This window comes from Periophthalmus magnuspinnatus, chromosome 13, assembly GCF_009829125.3.
Source record: "Periophthalmus magnuspinnatus isolate fPerMag1 chromosome 13, fPerMag1.2.pri, whole genome shotgun sequence".
Classification (NCBI taxonomy): Eukaryota; Metazoa; Chordata; class Actinopteri; order Gobiiformes; family Gobiidae; genus Periophthalmus; species Periophthalmus magnuspinnatus.
In genome coordinates, this window is record NC_047138.1 from 31,842,637 (window position 1) to 31,865,158 (window position 22,522).

General features: G+C 51.6%; 1 protein-coding gene across 1 annotated transcript in view; it reads left to right on the plus strand.

Moving 5' to 3' along the window:
* LOC117379925 (collagen alpha-1(I) chain-like) overlaps positions 1–22,522 on the plus strand; it is a 29,285-nt gene that overhangs the window by 414 nt on the left and 6,349 nt on the right. The window contains exons 2-29 of the mRNA XM_055225835.1: positions 780–851; positions 8,546–8,680; positions 8,745–8,789; positions 8,867–8,983; positions 9,045–9,113; positions 9,428–9,463; positions 9,627–9,689; positions 9,760–9,795; positions 10,731–10,772; positions 10,914–10,994; positions 11,362–11,406; positions 14,570–14,632; positions 14,716–14,760; positions 14,952–15,005; positions 15,076–15,130; positions 15,425–15,529; positions 15,711–15,866; positions 16,095–16,184; positions 16,534–16,691; positions 16,853–16,925; positions 17,012–17,118; positions 17,451–17,634; positions 17,832–17,900; positions 18,203–18,379; positions 19,217–19,366; positions 19,538–19,702; positions 19,786–20,097; positions 20,809–20,916. Coding sequence (XP_055081810.1) covers positions 780–851; positions 8,546–8,680; positions 8,745–8,789; positions 8,867–8,983; positions 9,045–9,113; positions 9,428–9,463; positions 9,627–9,689; positions 9,760–9,795; positions 10,731–10,772; positions 10,914–10,994; positions 11,362–11,406; positions 14,570–14,632; positions 14,716–14,760; positions 14,952–15,005; positions 15,076–15,130; positions 15,425–15,529; positions 15,711–15,866; positions 16,095–16,184; positions 16,534–16,691; positions 16,853–16,925; positions 17,012–17,118; positions 17,451–17,634; positions 17,832–17,900; positions 18,203–18,379; positions 19,217–19,366; positions 19,538–19,702; positions 19,786–20,097; positions 20,809–20,916 — 2,812 coding nt within the window. The remainder of the gene's footprint in view (positions 1–779; positions 852–8,545; positions 8,681–8,744; positions 8,790–8,866; positions 8,984–9,044; positions 9,114–9,427; positions 9,464–9,626; positions 9,690–9,759; positions 9,796–10,730; positions 10,773–10,913; positions 10,995–11,361; positions 11,407–14,569; positions 14,633–14,715; positions 14,761–14,951; positions 15,006–15,075; positions 15,131–15,424; positions 15,530–15,710; positions 15,867–16,094; positions 16,185–16,533; positions 16,692–16,852; positions 16,926–17,011; positions 17,119–17,450; positions 17,635–17,831; positions 17,901–18,202; positions 18,380–19,216; positions 19,367–19,537; positions 19,703–19,785; positions 20,098–20,808; positions 20,917–22,522) is intronic.

The window sequence follows — 22,522 nt, forward strand, 5'->3', positions numbered from 1 at the left end:
AATCCAGAGCGAGGCTGTTGAAGATAACACCTCTTCCCACCCACACTGCTGTTTTATCGACTGTAACGTCCTGTTCACTGGCCTCTCCAAACGAGCCTTAACACAGAACAGAACATCCAGAACATCCAGAACACTGTGGGTCAGGACTAGAACCAGGAAGTACTTCACACATGTGTCCTGTGCTCAGGTCTAGAACCAGGAAGTACTTCACACATGTGTCCTGTGCTCAGGTCTGTGGCTCCTGTGGCTCAGAGACTTTAAAGCAGCTCTGTTGTGTATAAGTCTCTCCATGGCCTCGGTCCAAAGTACATCTCCGACATGTTAGTGCCACATGAACCATCTCACACTCTGAGGACTTCAGGGACCGGCCTCCTGCTGGTCCAGAGTCAGGACTAAACATGGGGAATTTGACAATGTTTAAATCCAGACTCAAAATGGTTCTGTTCAGCTGCTGTGACTGAAAGGTTTTTATTCTGCGTCTTCTGTTTTGATGGTAATTTTATGATGATTATTTGTGATTATTTATGTTTTGATTTGTGTGATTTTAATGTCTTTCTTATTCTGTAAATCTCCTTGAATTACCTTGTGTACGAATTGTGCTGTACAAATAAACTTGCCTCACCTTAACAGGGAGCGGGCGCTTAGCAACTGTCAATCAAACCTGTTGCTAACGCTAACGGAGCGACCTCGGGGAAAGAAGGACCTGATTTGTCTGTTATTAATGTTCATATTTTGATTTACAGACACATTTTTTTCTGATTTGTTTTGTGTCATTTCAGGGGGATGTGACCGGTGAGTGTGAAGGCCGTGACTGCTCGACGTGTGTGTGCGCCCCGGCCAAAGGAGCACGGGTAAGAGCCAATCACAGAGCAGCGATATGTACACCGGCCAATCACAGAGCAGCGATATGTACACCAACCAATCAGAGAGCAGAGAGAAGCTGGTCTCTGGTCTGGTCTCTGGTCTCTGGTCTCTGGTCTCTAGTCTCTGGTCTCTGGTCTCTGGTCTGGTCCCTGGCTCTGGTCTGGTCCCTGGTCTGGTCTCTGGTCTCTGGTCCGGTCTCTGGTCTCTGGTCTGGTCTGGTCTCTGGTCTCTGGTCTCTGGTCTCTGGTCTCTGGTCTGGTCTGGTCTCTGGTCTGGTCTGGTCTCTGGTCTCTGGTCTCTGGTCTGGTCCGGTCCCTGGTCTGGTCTCTGGTCTCTGGTCTGGTCTGGTCTCTGGTCTCTGGTCTGGTCTCTGGTCTCTGGTCTGGTCTCTGGTCTCTGGTCTCTGGTCTCTGGTCTCTGGTCTGGTCTCTGGTCTCTGGTCTCTGGTCTCTGGTCTGGTCTCTGGTCTCTGGTCTGGTCTCTGGTCTCTGGTCTCTGGTCTCTGGTCCGGTCTCTGGTCTCTGGTCCGGTCTCTGGTCTCTGGTCCGGTCTGTGGTCTCTGGTCTCTGGTCTCTGGTCTCTGGTCTCTGGTCTCTGGTCTCTGGTCTCTGGTCCGGTCTCTGGTCTCTGGTCTGGTCTCTGGTCTCTGGTCCGGTCTCTGGTCTCTGGTCTGGTCTCTGGTCTCTGGTCCGGTCTCTGGTGTGGTCTCTGGTCTCTGGTCTCTGGTCTGGTCTCTGGTCTCTGGTCTCTGGTCTCTGGTCTCTGGTCTCTGGTCTCTGGTCTGGTCTCTGGTCTGGTCTCTGGTCTGGTCTCTGGTCTCTGGTCTCTGGTCTCTGGTCTGGTCTCTGGTCTGGTCTCTGGTCTGGTCTCTGGTCTCTGGTCTGGTCTCTGGTCTGGTCTCTGGTCTCTGGTCTCTGGTCTCTGGTCTCTGGTCTCTGGTCTGGTCTCTGGTCTGGTCTCTGGTCTGGTCTCTGGTCTCTGGTCTCTGGTCTCTGGTCTGGTCTCTGGTCTGGTCTCTGGTCTGGTCTCTGGTCTCTGGTCTGGTCTCTGGTCTGGTCTCTGGTCTGGTCTCTGGTCTCTGGTCTCTGGTCTCTGGTCTCTGGTCTCTGGTCTCTGGTCTCTGGTCTGGTCTGGTCTGGTCTCTGGTCTCTGGTCTGGTCCCTGGTCTGGTCTCTGGTCTCTGGTCTGGTCTCTGGTCTGGTCTCTGGTCTCTGGTCTCTGGTCTCTGGTCTGGTCTCTGGTGTCTGGTCTCTGGTCTCTGGTCTCTGGTCTGGTCTCTGGTCTCTGGTCTCTGGTCTCTGGTCTCTGGTCCGGTCTCTGGTCTCTGGTCTGGTCTCTGGTCTCTGGTCCGGTCTCTGGTCTCTGGTCTCTGGTCTCTGGTCTCTGGTCTCTGGTCTGGTCTCTGGTCTCTGGTCTCTGGTCCGGTCTCTGGTCTCTGGTCTGTGGTCTCTGGTCTCTGGTCTCTGGTCTCTGGTCTGGTCTCTGGTCTCTGGTCTCTGGTCTCTGGTCTCTGGTCTGGTCTCTGGTCTCTGGTCTGGTCTCTGGTCTCTGGTCTCTGGTCTCTGGTCTGGTCTCTGGTCTGGTCTCTGGTCTCTGGTCTCTGGTCTCTGGTCTCTGGTCTGGTCTCTGGTCTCTGGTCTCTGGTCTCTGGTCTCTGGTCTGGTCTCTGGTCTCTGGTCTGGTCTCTGGTCTCTGGTCTCTGGTCTCTGGTCTGGTCTCTGGTCTGGTCTCTGGTCTCTGGTCTCTGGTCTCTGGTCTGGTCTCTGGTCTGGTCTCTGGTCTCTGGTCTCTGGTCTCTGGTCTCTGGTCTCTGGTCTGGTCTCTGGTCTCTGGTCTGTGGTCTCTGGTCTCTGGTCTCTGGTCTCTGGTCTGGTCTCTGGTCTCTGGTCTCTGGTCTCTGGTCTCTGGTCTCTGGTCTGGTCTCTGGTCTCTGGTCTGTGGTCTCTGGTCTCTGGTCTCTGGTCTCTGGTCTGGTCTCTGGTCTCTGGTCTCTGGTCTGGTCTCTGGTCTCTGGTCTCTGGTCCGGTCTCTGGTCTCTGGTCTGTGGTCTCTGGTCTCTGGTCTCTGGTCTCTGGTCTCTGGTCTCTGGTCTGGTCTCTGGTCTCTGGTCTCTGGTCTCTGGTCTCTGGTCTCTGGTCTGGTCTCTGGTCTCTGGTCTCTGGTCTCTGGTCTGGTCTCTGGTCTGGTCTCTGGTCTCTGGTCTCTGGTCTCTGGTCTCTGGTCTCTGGTCTGGTCTCTGGTCTGGTCTCTGGTCTGGTCTCTGGTCTCTGGTCTCTGGTCTCTGGTCTGGTCTCTGGTCTGGTCTCTGGTCTGGTCTCTGGTCTCTGGTCTGGTCTCTGGTCTGGTCTCTGGTCTGGTCTCTGGTCTCTGGTCTCTGGTCTCTGGTCTCTGGTCTCTGGTCTCTGGTCTGGTCTGGTCTGGTCTCTGGTCTCTGGTCTGGTCCCTGGTCTGGTCTCTGGTCTCTGGTCTGGTCTCTGGTCTGGTCTCTGGTCTCTGGTCTCTGGTCTCTGGTCTCTGGTCTCTGGTCTGGTCTCTGGTGTCTGGTCTCTGGTCTCTGGTCTCTGGTCTGGTCTCTGGTCTCTGGTCTCTGGTCTCTGGTCCGGTCTCTGGTCTCTGGTCTGGTCTCTGGTCTCTGGTCCGGTCTCTGGTCTCTGGTCTCTGGTCTCTGGTCTCTGGTCTCTGGTCTCTGGTCTCTGGTCTGGTCTCTGGTCTCTGGTCTCTGGTCCGGTCTCTGGTCTCTGGTCTGTGGTCTCTGGTCTCTGGTCTCTGGTCTCTGGTCTGGTCTCTGGTCTCTGGTCTCTGGTCTCTGGTCTCTGGTCTGGTCTCTGGTCTCTGGTCTGGTCTCTGGTCTCTGGTCTCTGGTCTCTGGTCTGGTCTCTGGTCTGGTCTCTGGTCTCTAGTCTCTGGTCTCTGGTTTCTGGTCCGGTCTCTGGTCTCTGGTCTGGTCTCTGGTCTCTGGTCTCTGGTCTGGTCTCTGGTCTGGTCTCTGGTCTCTGGTCTCTGGTCTCTGGTCTCTGGTCTCTGGTCTCTGGTCTGGTCTCTGGTCTCTGGTCTGTGGTCTCTGGTCTCTGGTCTCTGGTCTCTGGTCTGGTCTCTGGTCTCTGGTCTCTGGTCTCTGGTCTCTGGTCTGGTCTCTGGTCTCTGGTCTGTGGTCTCTGGTCTCTGGTCTCTGGTCTCTGGTCTGGTCTCTGGTCTCTGGTCTCTGGTCTGGTCTCTGGTCTCTGGTCTCTGGTCCGGTCTCTGGTCTCTGGTCTGTGGTCTCTGGTCTCTGGTCTCTGGTCTCTGGTCTCTGGTCTCTGGTCTGGTCTCTGGTCTCTGGTCTCTGGTCTCTGGTCTCTGGTCTCTGGTCTCTGGTCTCTGGTCTGGTCTCTGGTCTCTGGTCTCTGGTCTCTGGTCTGGTCTCTGGTCTCTGGTCTCTGGTCCGGTCTCTGGTCTCTGGTCTGTGGTCTCTGGTCTCTGGTCTCTGGTCTCTGGTCTCTGGTCTCTGGTCTCTGGTCTCTGGTCTCTGGTCTGGTCTCTGGTCTCTGGTCTCTGGTCTCTGGTCTCTGGTCTGGTCTCTGGTCTCTGGTCTCTGGTCTCTGGTCTGGTCTCTGGTCTGGTCTCTGGTCTCTGGTCTCTGGTCTCTGGTCTCTGGTCTCTGGTCTGGTCTCTGGTCTGGTCTCTGGTCTGGTCTCTGGTCTCTGGTCTCTGGTCTCTGGTCTGGTCTCTGGTCTGGTCTCTGGTCTGGTCTCTGGTCTCTGGTCTGGTCTCTGGTCTGGTCTCTGGTCTGGTCTCTGGTCTCTGGTCTCTGGTCTCTGGTCTCTGGTCTCTGGTCTGGTCTGGTCTGGTCTCTGGTCTCTGGTCTGGTCCCTGGTCTGGTCTCTGGTCTCTGGTCTGGTCTCTGGTCTGGTCTCTGGTCTGGTCTCTGGTCTCTGGTCTCTGGTCTCTGGTCTCTGGTCTCTGGTCTCTGGTCTCTGGTCTCTGGTCTGGTCTGGTCTGGTCTCTGGTCTCTGGTCTGGTCCCTGGTCTCTGGTCTCTGGTCTCTGGTCTGGTCTCTGGTCTGGTCTCTGGTCTCTGGTCTCTGGTCTCTGGTCTCTGGTCTGGTCTCTGGTCTCTGGTCTGTGGTCTCTGGTCTCTGGTCTCTGGTCTCTGGTCTGGTCTCTGGTCTCTGGTCTCTGGTCTCTGGTCTCTGGTCTCTGGTCTGGTCTCTGGTCTCTGGTCTGTGGTCTCTGGTCTCTGGTCTCTGGTCTCTGGTCTGGTCTCTGGTCTCTGGTCTCTGGTCTCTGGTCTGGTCTCTGGTCTCTGGTCTCTGGTCCGGTCTCTGGTCTCTGGTCTGTGGTCTCTGGTCTCTGGTCTCTGGTCTCTGGTCTCTGGTCTCTGGTCTCTGGTCTGGTCTCTGGTCTCTGGTCTCTGGTCTCTGGTCTCTGGTCTCTGGTCTGGTCTCTGGTCTCTGGTCTCTGGTCTCTGGTCTGGTCTCTGGTCTGGTCTCTGGTCTCTGGTCTCTGGTCTCTGGTCTCTGGTCTCTGGTCTCTGGTCTCTGGTCTCTGGTCTGGTCTCTGGTCTGGTCTCTGGTCTGGTCTCTGGTCCGGTCTCTATGTTCTGACCTTGTTGTTCATTGGAGCGGGTGTAGACTGTACATGACAGCTGTGATCCCCTGTAGTCCTGGTCTGCTCCTGCTTTAGTCCTGCTTTAGTCCCGCTTTAGTCCTGCTTTAGTCCGGGGTTAGTCCGGTCTATAGTCCGGTCTTTGAAGGGTCTCTCATGTGTGAAATCCTGAAGGTCAGTTCTCACGAAGCGCTGGGGCCGGGTCCAGTCTGCAGCTGAGCCAACTACACAGCTTGTTTATACACAGTCCTGGTTTAGACCCAGACTGGGACCTGGTTGGACCCAGACCCAGACCTGGTTTAGACCCAGACCTGGTTTGGACTGAGTCCTGGTTTGGATCTGGAGATTAGATTAGATTAGAGGTATGCAATGTTTTGAAATATGTTTTTTAAAAATGTAAGTACTACAAAAGAGAGAGGGAAGAGGATGGGGGCGAGTGAGGGGGGGGCGGGGGCAAGAGGGGGGGAGGAGGGCGGGGGCGAGAGGGGGGGAGGAGGGTGGGGGCGAGTGGGGGGGTGGGGGCCCTCTCCTTTGGTTCAGTGCTCCCTCTGGTGGACACTCAGTTGTACTGAACACTCTTTGTTTATGACTTTAAACTCATCCAAGTATCCCATGATGCATTTCAGAACATGTTTGTACAGTGTCTACAGCAGTTTAGCCGGATTCTACATATACATATATATATTGTATATATATTATATATATATATACATACACACATATATATGTATATACATATATAATATATATATATACATATATATGTGTGTGTATATATATATATACATATATAAATATACATATATATGTGTGTGTGTGTATATATATACACACACACACACACACACACACACACACACATATATATATATATATATATATATATATATATACAAAAAATCTCCTCACCCTCCGCAGTTGGTCTCCTTTTTTCCACACTCTGGTCCTTGAGTTTCAGAGTTCTACAGTATCTTTGTTGTTCCTGTGCTGCACTTTTCTGGACTGGTCTGATGTTTTTCCTGGGATCTGCTGTAGCCTCCTCCAGTTTGGGGGTCACTGCCCCGAGTGTCCGATGACCACAGGCATCACTGATACCTTCACCTTCCAGACCTTCTCCAGCTCTTCTTTGAGCCGCTGAGATTTCTCTAGTTTCTTATGTTCATTTTTCCTGATATTCCCATCACTTGGTTCTGCGATGTCCACCACGACTTTGCTCTGTGTTTTATCCACCACCACAGTGTCCAGTTGGTCCATGTCCATTCTGTCAGTCTGTATCTGAAGTCCCACAGGACTTGGCTCGATCATTCTCCATGACCTTTGGAGGTGTTTCCCACCTTGAAACACCAAATCATCAGCAACACTGGCTATGGACACTGACTCAGGAATGGAGCCACCATCAGTCACCTCCTCTACATGGACGACATCAAACTGTACGTCAAGAATGAGACACCGACTCACTGATCCACACCACCAGGATCTACACCACCAGGATCTACACCACCAGGATCTACAGCACAGACACTGGAATGTCGGGCTTGAGAAGTGTAGCCGAATGGTGACAAAGAGAGGGAAGGTAGTCCACACAGAAGGGGTCTCACTCCCAGAAGAGACAATAGAAGACACTGAGGATAGTTACAAGGACCTTGGTGTCCCACAAGCAAATGGAACAAGAGGAAACAAGGAAACCAGCCACAGCCAAATACCTCAGACGAGTAAGACAAGTCCTAAGGAGTCAGCTCAATGGCAAGAACAAGACTCAGACAAACAGCTACGCCCTGCCAGTAATCAGATACCAGCAGGAATCATAAGCCAAAGGAGGAGATACAGACCATAGATGTTAAGACCCAAAAGCTCCTGACCTGCATGGAGGGTCCATCCCAAATCCAGCTCCCTGAGACTGTACATGAGCTGTAAGGAAGGAGGCCGAGGACTAGTGAGTGTGAGAGCCACAGCCCAGGATGAAACATCCAAGATCCATAAGTTCATCAAGGACAAGGCCCCAACAGATGATGTGCTCAGTGTCTCAGACAGTGGAGGACAGAGAAAGAGGAGCTGGAGGAACCATCATGGGAGGACAAGCCCCTGCACAGGATGTACCACCAGAACAGAACTGAAGTGGCTCATATCAAGAAATCCTACCAATGGCTTGAGAGAGCTGGTCTGAAGGACAGCACAAAGGCTCATCCTGGAGCACAGAAGCCTTGAGCACCAGAGCGACAGAGGCCCAGATCTACCACACCAGACAAGACCCAAGGTGTAGTCTGTGCAAAGAGGCCCCTGAGACAATCCATCACATAACTGCAGGTGTAAGATGCTGCAGGGAAAGCAAACATGGAGCGACATCACCAAGAGGAGCCAGAGTGTACAGAAACATCTGTGCAGAGTACGACTGGAGACCCCAAGGTCAAGGTGGGAAACACCTCCAAAGGTCGTGGAGAATGATCGAGCCAAGATCCTGTGGGACTTCAGATACAGACTGACAGAATGGACCAACTGGACACTGTGGTGGTGGATAAAACACAGAGCAAAGTCGTGGTGGACATCGCAGAACCAAGTGAACATCAGGAAAAAGGAACATGGAAAACTAGAGAAATCTCAGCGGCTCAAAGAAGAGCTGGAGAAGGTCTGGAAGGTGAAGGTATCAGTGGTGCCCGTGGTCATCGGACACTCGGGGCAGTGACCCCCAAACTGGAGGAGGCCACAGCAGATCCCAGGAAAAACATCAGACCAGTCCAGAAAAGTGCAGCACAGGAACAGCAAAGATACTGTAGAACTCTGAAACTCAAGGACCAGAGTGTGGAAAAAGAGGGGATGAGAGAGACCACCCGCGGAGGGTGAGGAGGAGATTTTATATATATATATATATATATATATATATATATATATATATATATATATATATATATATATATATATATATATATATATATATATATATATATATATATATATATATATATATATATATATATATATATATATACATACACACACACACACACACACACACACTTAAGGTCATGTCCTGACCCTCTGAAGGCCAAATTAAACTAATATAATTTACTGAAACTCTACATTTACTTTCATGTCCTCTGTAGGGAGCTCCTGGAGCTGTGGGCCCTCAGGGGCCTCAGGGGCCCCCTGGTTTCCCCGGACCCCAGGGACCTCAGGGAGAACAGGGCTTGAGAGGAGCCGAGGGGCCTCGGGGGAGCCAGGGCCCAAAGGGAGACATGGTGAGTTTATGAAATCTGAAAGGTGTCCTCTCTGGTGTAACTCACAGCTTCACGCTCTGCTCAGGGGACTGTGGGGGTCTCGGGGTTCCCGGGTCTGGAGGGGCTGCCGGTGAGTCTTTCACAGTTTAACTTTACTCCAGCTCCACGGTCGAGAGGCCGAGTGTCTCACTGTGTCTTTTTGTCCAGGGCCTCCCGGGGGCCGCGGGGGGCCCCGGGCACCCGGGGGCCGACGGCTGCAACGGGACCAAAGGAGAGACCGGACCCCCAGGACGACCAGGAGAAGAGGGCCCGCCCGGAGACCAGGTCTGAGACAGGATCACAACCGGTCTAGAGGAGGATCTTTACTGTTACATTTTTGTTCCAGGGTTTTCCAGGAACTAAAGGTTTTCCAGGAGAACCCTACGTTTACTTCATCAACATCCCAGGACTCCCGGTGAGTACTGTCCACAGACTGTCCGACTGGACTGAGGGAGGGTCAGCGGGGCCAGTTACTGCGGCTCATCTGGAGCCTGATGGGTCTGCTAGTACGGTCATGTCTTGATTTCGGGACAAAACCCCAGGCCCATGTAGAACAGGTTTAAACCAACGTTTTAAGAATGACGAGCCTGACAGCAGCAGGTACAGTCTGTGGAACTACCCAGTCTTAGTTTAGTCCAGGTTTAGTCCAGGTTTAGTCCAGGTTTAGTCCAGGTTTAGTCCAGGTTTAGACCTGGTTGAGTTTCTGATCACCTTCTTTTTCTGTTTTAGGGAGACCTTGGACCGAGTGGTCTGCCAGGACTCACGGTGCGTCCACTACTGGTCCTGGTCTGGTCCTGGTCTGGTCTTATTCTGGTCCTGGACCAGTCCTGGACTGGTCTTGTTCTGGTCCTGGACTGGTTCTGGACTTGTTCTAGTCCTGGACTGGTCCTGGTCTGGTCCTGGTCTAAACTCTTGTATTTTGTTGTAGGGGCCCCCGGGAGCCAGGGGCCTGATGGGTGTAGAGGGGCCGGAGGGACTGCAGGGGGCCACAGTGAGTCTCTCTTTAGTTTAAAGGTCAAAGGTTAATCCTGATCCTGGATCTGACCCAGACTGTTTTTCAGGGACTTCCTGGTGTGGTGGGCCTCAGGGGACCTCCAGTGAGTACAGAGTCTGTGTGTTTAAAGAGGCGTGTTCTGTTCATCAGAAACACGTCTGAAGACGTTTTACATGTCAGGCATGTTTGAGTCATCTAGAGATCTCTCCCAGGCCCTGTGTGAACCCTCCCACCGGACAATCCTCCATAAATATACAACATGACACAAACTGTGCACTATGACGTGACAAACCTGGTGTGATGTGCAGTAGTTTCATTAGTGCGATGCAGCTGATTGTGATAGTGCTCTGAAGTGGGAGGGGCTTAGCACAGAGAGCAAAAACTAAACTGAAAACTTATAAAACATGTTAATAGGTTGTTTTGGGCGAATATAACATTTTAAAAACAAGAAAAGAAAACATGACAGTTAATACCCCATAGAGGTAAATACCTCCCCTTTAATACCCCATAGAGGTAAATACCTCCTCTTTAATACCCCATAGAGGTAAATACCTCCTCTTTAATACCCCATAGAGGTAAATACCTCCTCTTTAATACCCCATAGAGGTAAATACCTCCTCTTTAATACCCCATAGAGGTAAATACCTCCTCTTTAATACCCCATAGAGGTAAATACCTCCCCTTTAATACCCCACAGACGTCAATACCTCCTCTTTAATACCCCATAGAGGTAAATACCTCCTCTTTAATACCCCATAGAGGTAAATACCTCCCCTTTAATACCCCACAGACGTCAATACCTCCTCTTTAATACCCCATAGAGGTAAATACCTCCTCTTTAATACCCCCCAGAGGTAAATACCTCCTCTTTAATACCCCACAGAGGTAAATACCTCCTCTTTAATACCCCCCAGAGGTAAATACATCCTCTTTAATACCCCCCAGAGGTAAATACGTCCTCTTTAATACCCCACAGAGGTAAATACCTCCTCTTTAAGCCTGGACACACCGGGTCTAAACCCGGTGTCTCTGTTGCAGGGTCAGAAAGGACGCTCTCTGCCTGGGACCAAAGGAGAAGAGGTAACTGAGCTCCGCCTCCTTTAGATCAGTTCTGTTATAGTCTGCTTCAGTCCGGTTCAGCCCGGTTCAGCCTGGTTTGCTCTGTTACAGTTATACTGTGGATGTATTAATTTAGAATGTATTTCTGTGTGTGTCCTGCAGGGGGAGCAGGGACCCCAGGGGCCCTCAGGGCCTTTTGAGGTGGTGGAGCCTCCAGATGATTTCTTCCCCAAAGGAGACAAGGTCAGTCCCACTGGAGTCCTGGTCTGGTCCTGGTCTGGTCCTGGTCTGGTCCTGGTCTGGTCTGGTCTGGTCCTGGTCTGGTCCTGGTCTGGTCCTGGTCTGGTCCTGGTCTGGTCTGGTCCTGGTCTGGTCCTGGTCTGGTCCTGGTCTGGTCTGGTCTGGTCCTGGTCTGGTCCTGGTCTGGTCCTGGTCTGGTCCTGGACTGATCTGGTCCTGGTCTGGTCTGGTCCTGGTCTGGTCCTGGTCTGGTCCTGGTCTGGTCCTGGTCTGGTCCTGGTCTGGTCCTGATCTGGTCTGGTCCTGGTCTGGTCCTGATCTGGTCCTGGTCTGGTCCTGGTCTGGTCCTGATCCAGTTTTGTCCTTTCAGGGGGATCCGGGGCAGAAGGGGACCTGTGGAGCTGAGGGTTTACCGGTGAGTAGAGACGGTCCGCCCCGGGGCGTCTGTGCCGGTCTGTGTCCAGTGTTGGGAAGTACCTGAAGTACTCTGAGTACACATTCTACTTGTACTTGTGGTACAGTATTTAGAGCAGTTTAAAAACCACAGGCTCGACCAAAGAGCTCAGCACAAACACAAAACAGCCACACAAACCAACTGAGCTTAAGACTCACGTTGTGACGTGTGGTAATGTTGTGATGTGTTGTTGTGATGATGTGGTGTGATTTTGTGATGTTGTGTTATGTTGTAATTCTGTGATGTTGTGTTGTGATTTTGTGATGTCGTGTTGTTGTGATTTTGTGATGTTGTGTTGTTGTGATTTTGTGATGTTGTGTTGTTCTGATGTTGTGTTGTAATGCTGTGTTGTGTCGTGATGTTGTGTTGTTGTAATGTTGTGTTGTAATGTTGTGTTGTGATATTGTGATGTTGTACTTAAACATATTTTGCAGTTTTTGTTTGGTGTAAAACTTATTTATAGGTTTTATTCGACCAGATCAAAATGAGAAAATCATCAAAACCTCAGACGCACTTTTAACATAGGAATGTGCACGTGAATGTGTGTGTACATCATGTAAATGTATGAGTCTGTGCACGTGAATGTGTGTGTACATCATGTAAATGTATGAGTCTGTGCACGTGAATGTGTGTGTACATCATGTAAATGTATGAGTCTGTGCACGTGAATGTGTGTGTACATCATGTAAATGTATGAGTCTGTGCACGTGAATGTGTGTGTACATCATGTAAATGTACGAGTCTGTGCACGTGAATGTGTGTGTACATCATGTAAATGTACGAGTCTGTGAATGTGTGTGTACATCATGTAAATGTACGAGTCTGTGAATGTGTGTGTACATCATGTAAATGTATGAGAGTCTGTGCACGTGAATGTGTGTGTACATCATGTAAATGTACGAGTCTGTGAACGTGAATGTGTGTGTACATCATGTAAATGTACGAGTCTGTGCACGTGAATGTGTGTGTACATCATGTGAATGTGTGTGTACATCATGTAAATGTACGAGAGTCTGTGCACATGAATGTGTGTGTACATCATGTAAATGTACGAGTCTGTGCACGTGAATGTGTGTGTACATCATGTGAATGTACGAGAGTCTGTGCACGTGAATGTGTGTGTACATCATGTAAATGTACGAGTCTGTGCACGTGAATGTGTGTGTACATCATGTAAATGTACGAGTCTGTGCACGTGAATGTGTGTGTACATCATGTGACTGTGTGTACATCATGTAAATGTACGAGAGTCTGTGCACATGAATGTGTGTGTACATCATGTAAATGTACGAGTCTGTGCACGTGAATGTGTGTGTACATCATGTAAATGTACGAGAGTCTGTGCACGTGAATGTGTGTGTACATCATGTAAATGTACGAGTCTGTGCACGTGAATGTGTGTGTACATCATGTAAATGTACGAGTCTGTGCACGTGAATGTGTGTGTACATCATGTGAATGTGTGTGTACATCATGTAAATGTACGAGAGTCTGTGCACATGAATGTGTGTGTACATCATGTAAATGTACGAGTCTGTGCACGTGAATGTGTGTGTACATCATGTGAATGTGTGTGTACATCATGTAAATGTACGAGTCTGTGCACGTGAATGTGTGTGTACATCATGTAAATGTACGAGAGTCTGTGCACGTGAATGTGTGTGTACATCATGTAAATGTACGAGAGTCTGTGCACGTGAATGTGTGTGTACATCATGTAAATGTACGAGTCTGTGCACGTGAATGTGTGTACATCATGTAAATGTACGAGTCTGTGCACGTGAATGTGTGTGTACATCATGTAAATGTACGAGTCTGTGCACGTGAATGTGTGTGTACATCATGTAAATGTACAAGTCTGTGCACGTGAATGTGTGTGTACATCATGTAAATGTACGAGTCTGTGCACGTGAATGTGTGTACATCATGTAAATGTACGAGTCTGTGCACGTGAATGTGTGTGTACATCATGTAAATGTACGAGAGTCTGCACATGAATGTGTGTGTACATCATGTAAATGTAGGAGAGTCTGCATGTGAATGTGTGTGTACATCATGTAAATGTACGAGTCTGTGCACGTGAATGTGTGTGTACATCATGTAAATGTACGAGTCTGTGCACGTGAATGTGTGTACATCATGTAAATGTACGAGTCTGTGCACGTGAATGTGTGTGTACATCATGTAAATGTACGAGAGTCTGCACATGAATGTGTGTGTACATCATGTAAATGTAGGAGAGTCTGCACGTGAATGTGTGTGTACATCATGTAAATGTACGAGAGTCTGCATGTGAATGTGTGTGTACATCATGTAAATGTATGAGTCTGTGCACGTGAATGTGTGTACATCATGTAAATGTACGAGTCTGTGCACGTGAATGTGTGTGTACATCATGTAAATGTACGAGTCTGTGCACGTGAATGTGTGTGTACATCATGTAAATGTACGAGTCTGTGCACGTGAATGTGTGTACATCATGTAAATGTACGAGTCTGTGCACGTGAATGTGTGTGTACATCATGTAAATGTACGAGAGTCTGCACATGAATGTGTGTGTACATCATGTAAATGTAGGAGAGTCTGCACGTGAATGTGTGTGTACATCATGTAAATGTACGAGTCTGTGCACGTGAATGTGTGTGTACATCATGTAAATGTACGAGTCTGTGCACGTGAATGTGTGTGTACATCATGTAAATGTACGAGAGTCTGCACATGAATGTGTGTGTACATCATGTAAATGTAGGAGAGTCTGCACGTGAATGTGTGTGTACATCATGTAAATGTACGAGAGTCTGTGCACGTGAATGTGTGTGTACATCATGTAAATGTATGAGTCTGTGCACGTGAATGTGTGTGTACATCATGTAAATGTATGAGTCTGTGCACGTGAATGTGTGTACATCATGTAAATGTACGAGTCTGTGCACGTGAATGTGTGTGTACATCATGTAAATGTATGAGTCTGTGCATGTGGATGTGTGTGTACATCATGTCTCAGCTCATTCTCATGTTTGTTCTTTGTGTCTCTAGACAGACTCGTGTTTATTTCATGTGTGAAACATGTGACATTTTGAGTTAAATGTTACACAGTTTTATCTCATCTGTGTTTTTGTCTCAGGGTCTGGACGGACTTCCAGGAGAGAAAGGAGAGAAGGGCATTGTGGGATTTCCTGGACCAAGGGTGAGTCTGGACCAGGTTTAGACCCAGTTCTGGACCAGGTTTAGACCCAGATCTGGACTGAATCTGTATTTTTTCTGTTTCAGGGTTTTCAGGGATTTCCAGGACGATCCGGACCAAAGGGCCCCAGGGTAAGACCTGCTGTTTAAGGTCAAAGGTCACACCTGCTGTTCAGGGTTAAAGGTCAGAGGTCTTTGGAGTAGCTTTCAAGTAATTTCTCTGACCCTGGGTCACGGTTTAGGGTCAGGGGTCAGATTTTAGGGTTAGGGGTCAGGGGTCGACTGTTTGGAACATATTTGACTGAAAGGACCGACTGTTTCAGGGCTTCCCAGGCAGTCCCGGGCTTCCAGGTCTGATTGGTCAAGAGGGGCCAAAGGTGAGTCTGACCGGCCAATCACTCGCTTTGCTCTCTTCCAGAGCCTGTGATTGACAGCTGTGTGTTGCAGGGCATGATGGGAGATGTAGGCACCAAAGGAGAAGGCCGCGACGTGACCCTGAGAGGTGAGTCTGGTTATGATCCTGGTCTTTGGGCTTGTGTGACAGTAGGGTGTGACATGGGAACGAAGAGCAGGGGAGACATTCAGCTAAATATTATATATTTATGATCCTGTAGTTGGACAGAATCAGGTTTAAGCTTAAACAACTGGTGAATGTGTCAGTGTGGGGACTTTAGAAACCATTAGACTACATCTGGACTAAACCAGGACTAAACCAGGACTAAACCAGGACTGAACCAGGACTGAACCAGGACTGAACCAGGACTGAACCAGGTAACAGAATCCTACTTTTGTCCAGGTCCAGACGGTGACCAAGGGAGACCTGGACCCAGAGGACCTCCTGGAAACCTTGGCCCACGGGGAGATCCAGGACGTCCTGGGGAACCGGGAAGATCTTCACCAGGTACAGACTACAACTAAATCAGGACTAAAGCGGGCCTACACCAGGTAGAAACCAGGTCTAAACTGGGTCTAAACTGGGTCTAAACCGGGTCTAAACTATGTCTAAATACAGACTACAACAGGTCTAAACCTGGAATAAACCTGGACTTAGTTCTAAACCAGGTCTGGCCTCTGATCCTCAGGTTGGCCTGGACCTCTGGGACCTCCTGGAGTCCCTGGGTCTCAGGGAGAGAAAGGGGAGCCGGGTCCCGCCTCCAGAGACCGACCTCCTGAAGGAGAACCAGGCAAACAAGGAGCAGCCGGAACCGCAGGAGCCAAAGGAGCCAAAGGAGAACCAGGTCTGTAAGAAGCTCTTTACTCCTCTCCAAAGATCTGTGAGGAGACTGTGAGGAGCACTAAAGGGTTATCACATCTTACAATGGGTCCATAGATCTAAACTGTTCTAAACTGTTCTGATCTGTTCTAAACTGTCCTAAACGGTTCTAATCTGTTCTAATCTGTTCCAAACTGTTCCAAACTGCATGTATCAGTCTTGTGAACTTGTTGTGTGACTCTGTGGTTCTCAGCGTTCTACTGTGGACCTGGGTCTGCTGGAGAACCAGGTGATCCAGGAGGTCCAGGCCTCACCGGAGAATCAGGCTCCAGAGGAACCAAAGGTAAGACCTGGTCCAGTTCTGATTTTGTCCTGGTTCAGTCCTGGTTTAGTCCTGGATTAGTCCTGGTTTAGTCCTGGTCTATGTTTAGTTCTGGTTTAGTCCTGGATTAGTCCTGGTCTGTGTTTAGTCCTGGTTTAGTCCTGGTTTAGTCCTGGTTTAGTCCTGGTTTAGTCCTGGTCTCTGTTTAGTTCTGGTTTAGTCCTGGTTTAGTCCTGGTCTCTGTTTAGTTCTGGTTTAGTCCTGGTTTAGTCCTGGTCTCTGTTTTGTTCTGGTTTAGTCCTGGTTTAGTCCTGGTCTCTGTTTAGTTCTGGTTTAGTCCTGGTTCAGTCCTGGTCTCTGGTCTCCTCAGGTCTCCCTGGCCCATGCTCCTGTGGTCCAGACCCTCCGCGAGGTCCTCCAGGAGATCCAGGACCTCAGGGATTTGACGGACCTCCAGGAAAACCAGGACCAGGCGGATTCAGAGGAGAAAGAGGGTCTGAGGGCGAGCGAGGAGACCCGGGCCCCGAGGTAAGTCCTGGACCATGACTAAGACCAAGACCAGGACCAGGACTAAGATACACTGCCTGACCAAAAAAACTGTTTTTTCTGACCTGTTTGTCGAGTTAAATCCAGGTGGAGACTTTTTTTTTGTGCGTTGTTATGTTTTGTGTTTCTGTGGTGGGTCTCAGGGTCTGGAGGGGTTTCCGGGACTCAAAGGGTTCAAAGGTCAGAAGGGAGTCCAGGACGAGCGGGACATGACAGGTGAGTGTCCTCCACCTCAGAGTCACAGCCGCTCCTGTGTCCCGGGGCGGCTGTGGCTTAGAGGTTTTGCTCTTCTGTGTTTTCAGGAGGGAAGGGGAGCAGAGGAGAGGCCGGAGCCAGAGGACGCCCAGGCCTCAGCGGAGAACCAGGACAAGACGGACTCCCCGGACCCAGAGGAGACCCAGGACCAACGGTTTGTGTCCCACTGAACCTGGTCTAGTCCTGGTCTAGTCCGGGTCTAGTCCTGGTCTAGTCCTGGTCTAGTCCGGGTCTAGCCATGGTCTAGTTCGGGTCTAGTCCTGGTCTAGTCCTGGTCTAGTCCTGGTCTAGTCCGGGTCTAGTCCCGGTCTAGTCCCGGTCTAGTCCCGGTCTAGTCCGGGTCTAGTCCGGGTCTAGTCCCGGTCTAGTCCCGGTCTAGTCCCGGTCTAGTCCCGGTCTAGTCCGGGTCTAGTCCCGGTCTAGTCCCGGTCTAGTCCCGGTCTAGTCCCGGTCTAGTCCTGGTCTAGTCCTCTCTCTGTGTTCCAGGGGGACAGTGTACCTGGGTTCATTGGAGACTCTGGACCTCGGGGCCGGTCTGGTCCTCAGGGTCTTCCTGGTCCCGTTGGCCCTGTGGGGCCCTCTGTGCCTGGGGCTGTGGGAGACAGAGGGGCCCCTGGAGACGCTGGACCTCCAGGGGCCCCGGGAGCCCCCGGGCCCCCAGGGCCCAAAGGTGAGAGCTGTGTGAAGTAAATATTTATCCAACCACAACCCCACAGGACACAGGAGGATGGGAGGGCATCTGACACACGGGACACAGGAGGATGAGAGGGCATCTGACACACGGGACACAGGAGGATGAGAGGGCATCTGACACACGGGACACAGGAGGATGGGAGGGCATCTGACACTGGTGTGGTTCTGTTTCAGGAGAGTTTCTTCCCTGTGTTCCGAAGAATCCTGGAGCTCCAGGAGAGAAGGGCGACGCCGGAGACACAGGTCTGTGTGTGTGTACAAGTGTGTGTATGTGTCTATGTGTGTGTGTGTAGGGGGGGGTGTGTGTGTATGTGTGTATATAGGTGTGTGTAGGGGTGTGTGTGTAGGGGTGTATATGTGTGTGTGTAGGGGTGTGTGGGGGTGTGTGTGGGTGTGTGTGTGTATGTGTGTATATGTGTGTATATGTGTGTGTGTGTATGGGGGGTGTGTGTGTGTATGTGTGTATATGTGTGTATATGTGTGTGTATGGGGTGTGTGTGTGTGTGTGTATGTGTCTCACGTCTCATCAGAGTGTGTGTTTGCAGGTTGGCCCGGTGTTCCCGGGGCCCCTGGGTTCAGAGGAGCCACAGGGGCCGATGGAACTAAAGGAGACAGAGGAGAGGAGGGTGTCCCCGGGCCCCCTGGCCGACCGGGGCCCCCGGGATCCACGGGAGCCACTGGAGACGAGGGACGTGAGGGCTTCAGCTACAGCGGGGACCCAGGTACAGACCATAGACCTGCTCCACACAGGACAAGTCTGTGTCCCCTCTGTCCCCTCTGTCCTCTCTCTGTCTCTGCTGCTTCAGACTCATTCTGGTCTTAAATGTTCGTATTAACCCTCTACATGATCCTGGGGTTTTTATTTCACTATTGTGTCTGTAAATCAAGATCTGAACATTAATAACAGACAAATCAGGTCCTTCTTTCCCCGAGGTCGCTCCTGTTAGCGTTAGCAACAGGTTTGATTAACAGTGTTGCTAAGCGCCAGTTAAAACAGCGGTGTGGGCAGGAAGGGGCGTTACCTTCAACAGCCTCACTCCTGATTGGCTCTTTGGTTGCTATGATACTCACTGTCAGAATTCCATATTTGGAACTTGGCTCCAATAACTCGATGAGCTTCATTTGGAGATAAACACTGTGCACAGGGGCCCCTGGGCACACAGCAGACACACAGGGGCCCCTGGGCACACAGCAGACACACAGGGGCCCCTGGGCACACAGCAGACACACAGGGGCCCCTGGGCACACAGCAGACACACAGGGGCCCCTGTGAAACACTCACTGTATCACAGCTGTAGATGTAAAGTTGATGTTTAAAAATATTTAATATTCAGGTCCTGTTTATCAAAGCCTCTTTTCCCCTGGTGCATTTGTCTTGGGGCTTTGGAGCGGCCCGGTGGAGCGGCCCGGTGGAGCGGCCCGGTGGAGCGGCCCGGTGGAGCGGCCCGGTGGAGCGGCCCGGTGGAGCGGCCCGGTGGAGCGGCCTAACTCCACCCCCTCCTCACACAGCTCCACCCATTGGCCTTAGATCTCTGACGTGTTTTTCCTCTGTTCTTTAGGCTCCCCTGGGCTCCCCGGGGCCCCTGGTCTGCCTGGACCTTCAGGAGACCCGGCTGTGGGGCCCCCAGGGGCCATTGGGTTTCCTGGACCTCAGGGTTTCCAAGGGCCAAAGGGAGTGCCAGGCCCCTATGGAGCACCCGGGTTCCCAGGTAAATACACACACATACACACCCCTACACACACACACACACACCTACACACACACCTACACACACACCTACACACACACCCCTACATACACACCACACACACACACACACACACCTACACACACACCCCTACACACACATCTGCACAGACACAGTCTGGTTTTCTTGCAGGGGCCCCTGGTCCTCCAGGGCCCACGGGGTTGAGAGGAGCAGTGGGAGACCCTGGAGCTGCAGGAGCAGTGGGGGCCTCAGGAGCTGTCCCATACTGCCCCCCACTAACAGGGCCTCCAGGGCCCCCAGGACTGCAGGGTCCTCAGGGGCCGATCGGACCCACAGGTACGGAGCAGGTCTGTGTGAAAGAGAGGAGTGTGTGTGTGAGCGTGTGTGTGGAGATGTGTGCACTGACTCTGTGTGTCCAGGCTGCACTGGAGAAAACGGGGCCCCCGGGCCCCCTGGGTCTCAGGGTGTGGGGCCCCCGGGACCCAGAGGAAAGGCCGGCTCTCCAGGATTCCCCGGATACCCCGGACTTCAAGGTCCCATGGGGCTTATTGGAGACCCAGGACGGCCGGGGCCCCCGGGTGCCCCGGGAGAGAGGGGTCCTCAGGGCAAAGCGGGGGCCCCTGGAGGGCCCGGGTTCACAGGGACCACAGGACCTCCAGGACCAGCCGGACTCAGAGGAGAGAGAGGCCAAGACGGGGCTACTGGGCCCCTGGGCCTGAAGGGCCTCAAAGGTGAGACTGTGGCCCCTGAGTCGTCTGAGAGAACGCCCTGGCGTCACACGCTTGGCTCTGATTGGTCGAAGCGTCGCAGCAGCAGAACGCTCTTCTCCTCTCCTCTTCTCTTCTCCTCTCCTCTTCTCCTCTCCTCTTCTCTTCTCCTCTTCTCTTCTCCTCTTCTCCTCTTCTCCTCTTCTCTTCTCCTCTCCTCTTCTCCTCTCCTCTTCTCTTCTCCTCTTCTCCTCTTCTCCTCTTCTCCTCTTCTCCTCTTCTCTTCTCCTCTTCTCTTCTCCTCTTCTCCTCTTCTCCTCTTCTCTTCTCCTCTTCTCTTCTTCTCTTCTCCTCTTCTCTTCTCCTCTTCTCTTCTCCTCTTCTCTTCTCTTCTCCTCTCTTCTTCTCTTCTCCTCTTCTCTTCTCCTCTTCTCTTCTCCTCTCCTCTTCTCTTCTCTTCTCCTCTTCTTCTCTTCTCCTCTTCTCTTCTCTTCTCCTCTTCTCTTCTCCTCTTCTCTTCTTCTCTTCTCTCTGTGGAAATAGACTCAAGTCTTTCTGCGTCTCTATGTTTGTTTTGGTTCATTTGGGCTTCAGTCCCAAAGGTCAATCAGAGTCTGGCCCGCCCTGACCCTCTCTGACCCTCTTTGGCCCTCTCTGACCCGCTCTGACCCTCTCTGACCCGCCCTGACCCTCTCTGACCCGCTCTGACCCTCTCTGACCCTCTGTCTGGCTCAGGAGTGCCCGGGGCCCCGGGGCCTCCAGGACATGTGACTGTGGTGGAGGAAAAGGGACGAAGAGGAACAGACGGACCAGACGGAACCACAGGATTCACTGGACCACGAGGTAAGACCAGGACTAAGACCAGGACCAGGACTAAGACCAGGACCAGGACTAAGACCAGGACCAGGACTAAGACCAGGACCAGGACTAAGACCAGGACCAAGACCAGGACTAAGACCAGGACCAGGACTAAGACCAGGACCAGGACTAAGACCAGGACCAGGACTAAGACCAGGACCAAGACCAGGACTAAGACCAGGACCAGGACTAAGACCAGGACCAGGACTAAGACCAGGACCAGGACTAAGACCAGGACCAAGACCAGGACTAAGACCAGGACCAGGACTAAGACCAGGACCAGGACTAAGACCAGGACCAGGACTAAGACCAGGACCAGGACCAGGACTAAGACCAGGACCAGGACTAAGACCAGGACCAGGACTAAGACCAGGACCAGGACCAGGACTAAGACCAAGACCAGGACCAAGACCAGGACCGGACCAAGACCAGGACCAAGACCAGGACCAGGACTAAGACCAGGACCAGGACTAAGACCAGGACTAAGACCAGGACTAAGACCAGGACTAAGACCAGGACCAGGACTAAGACCAGGACCAGGACCAGGACTAAGACCAAGACCAGGACCAAGACCAGGACTAAGACCAGGACTAAGACCAGGACCAGGACTAAGACCAGGACCAGGACCAGGACTAAGACCAGGACCAGGACTAAGACCAGGACCAGGACTAAGACCAGGACCAGGACTAAGACCAGGACCAGGACCAGGACTAAGACCAGGACCAGGACTAAGACCAGGACCAGGACTAAGACCAGGACTAAGACCAGGACTAAGACCAGGACCAGGACTAAGACCAAGACCAGGACCAAGACCAGGACCGGACCAAGACCAGGACCAAGACCAGGACCAGGACTAAGACCAGGACAAGGACCAGGACTAAGACCAGGACTAAGACCAGGACCAGGACCAAGACTAAGACCAGGACCAGGACTAAGACCAGGACCAAGACCAGGACTAAGACTAAGACCAGGACCAGGACTAAGACCAGGACCAGGACTAAGACCAGGACTAAGACCAGGACTAAGACCAGGACTAAGACCAGGACCAAGACCAGGACTAAGACTAAGACCAGGACCAGGACTAAGACCAGGACCAGGACTAAGACCAGGACCAGGACTAAGACCAGGACTAAGACCAGGACTAAGACCAGGACCAAGACCAGGACTAAGACTAAGACCAGGACCAGGACTAAGACCAGGACCAAGACCAGGACTAAGACTAAGACCAGGACCAGGACTAAGACCAAGACCAGGACTAAGACTAAGACCAGGACCAGGACTAAGACCAAGACCAGGACTAAGACCAGGACCAAGACCAGGACTAAGACCAGGACTAAGACCAGGACCAAGACCAGGACCAGGACTAAGACCAGGACCAAGACCAGGACCAGGACCAAGACCAGGACCAGGACCAAGACCAGGACCAGGACCAAGACCAGGACCAGGACTAAGACCAGGACCAAGACCAAGACCAGGACCAGGACTAAGACCAAGACCAGGACTAAGACCAAGACCAGGACCAGGACCAAGACCAGGACTAAGACCAGGACCAGGACCAAGACCAGGACCAAGACCAGGACCGGGACCAAGA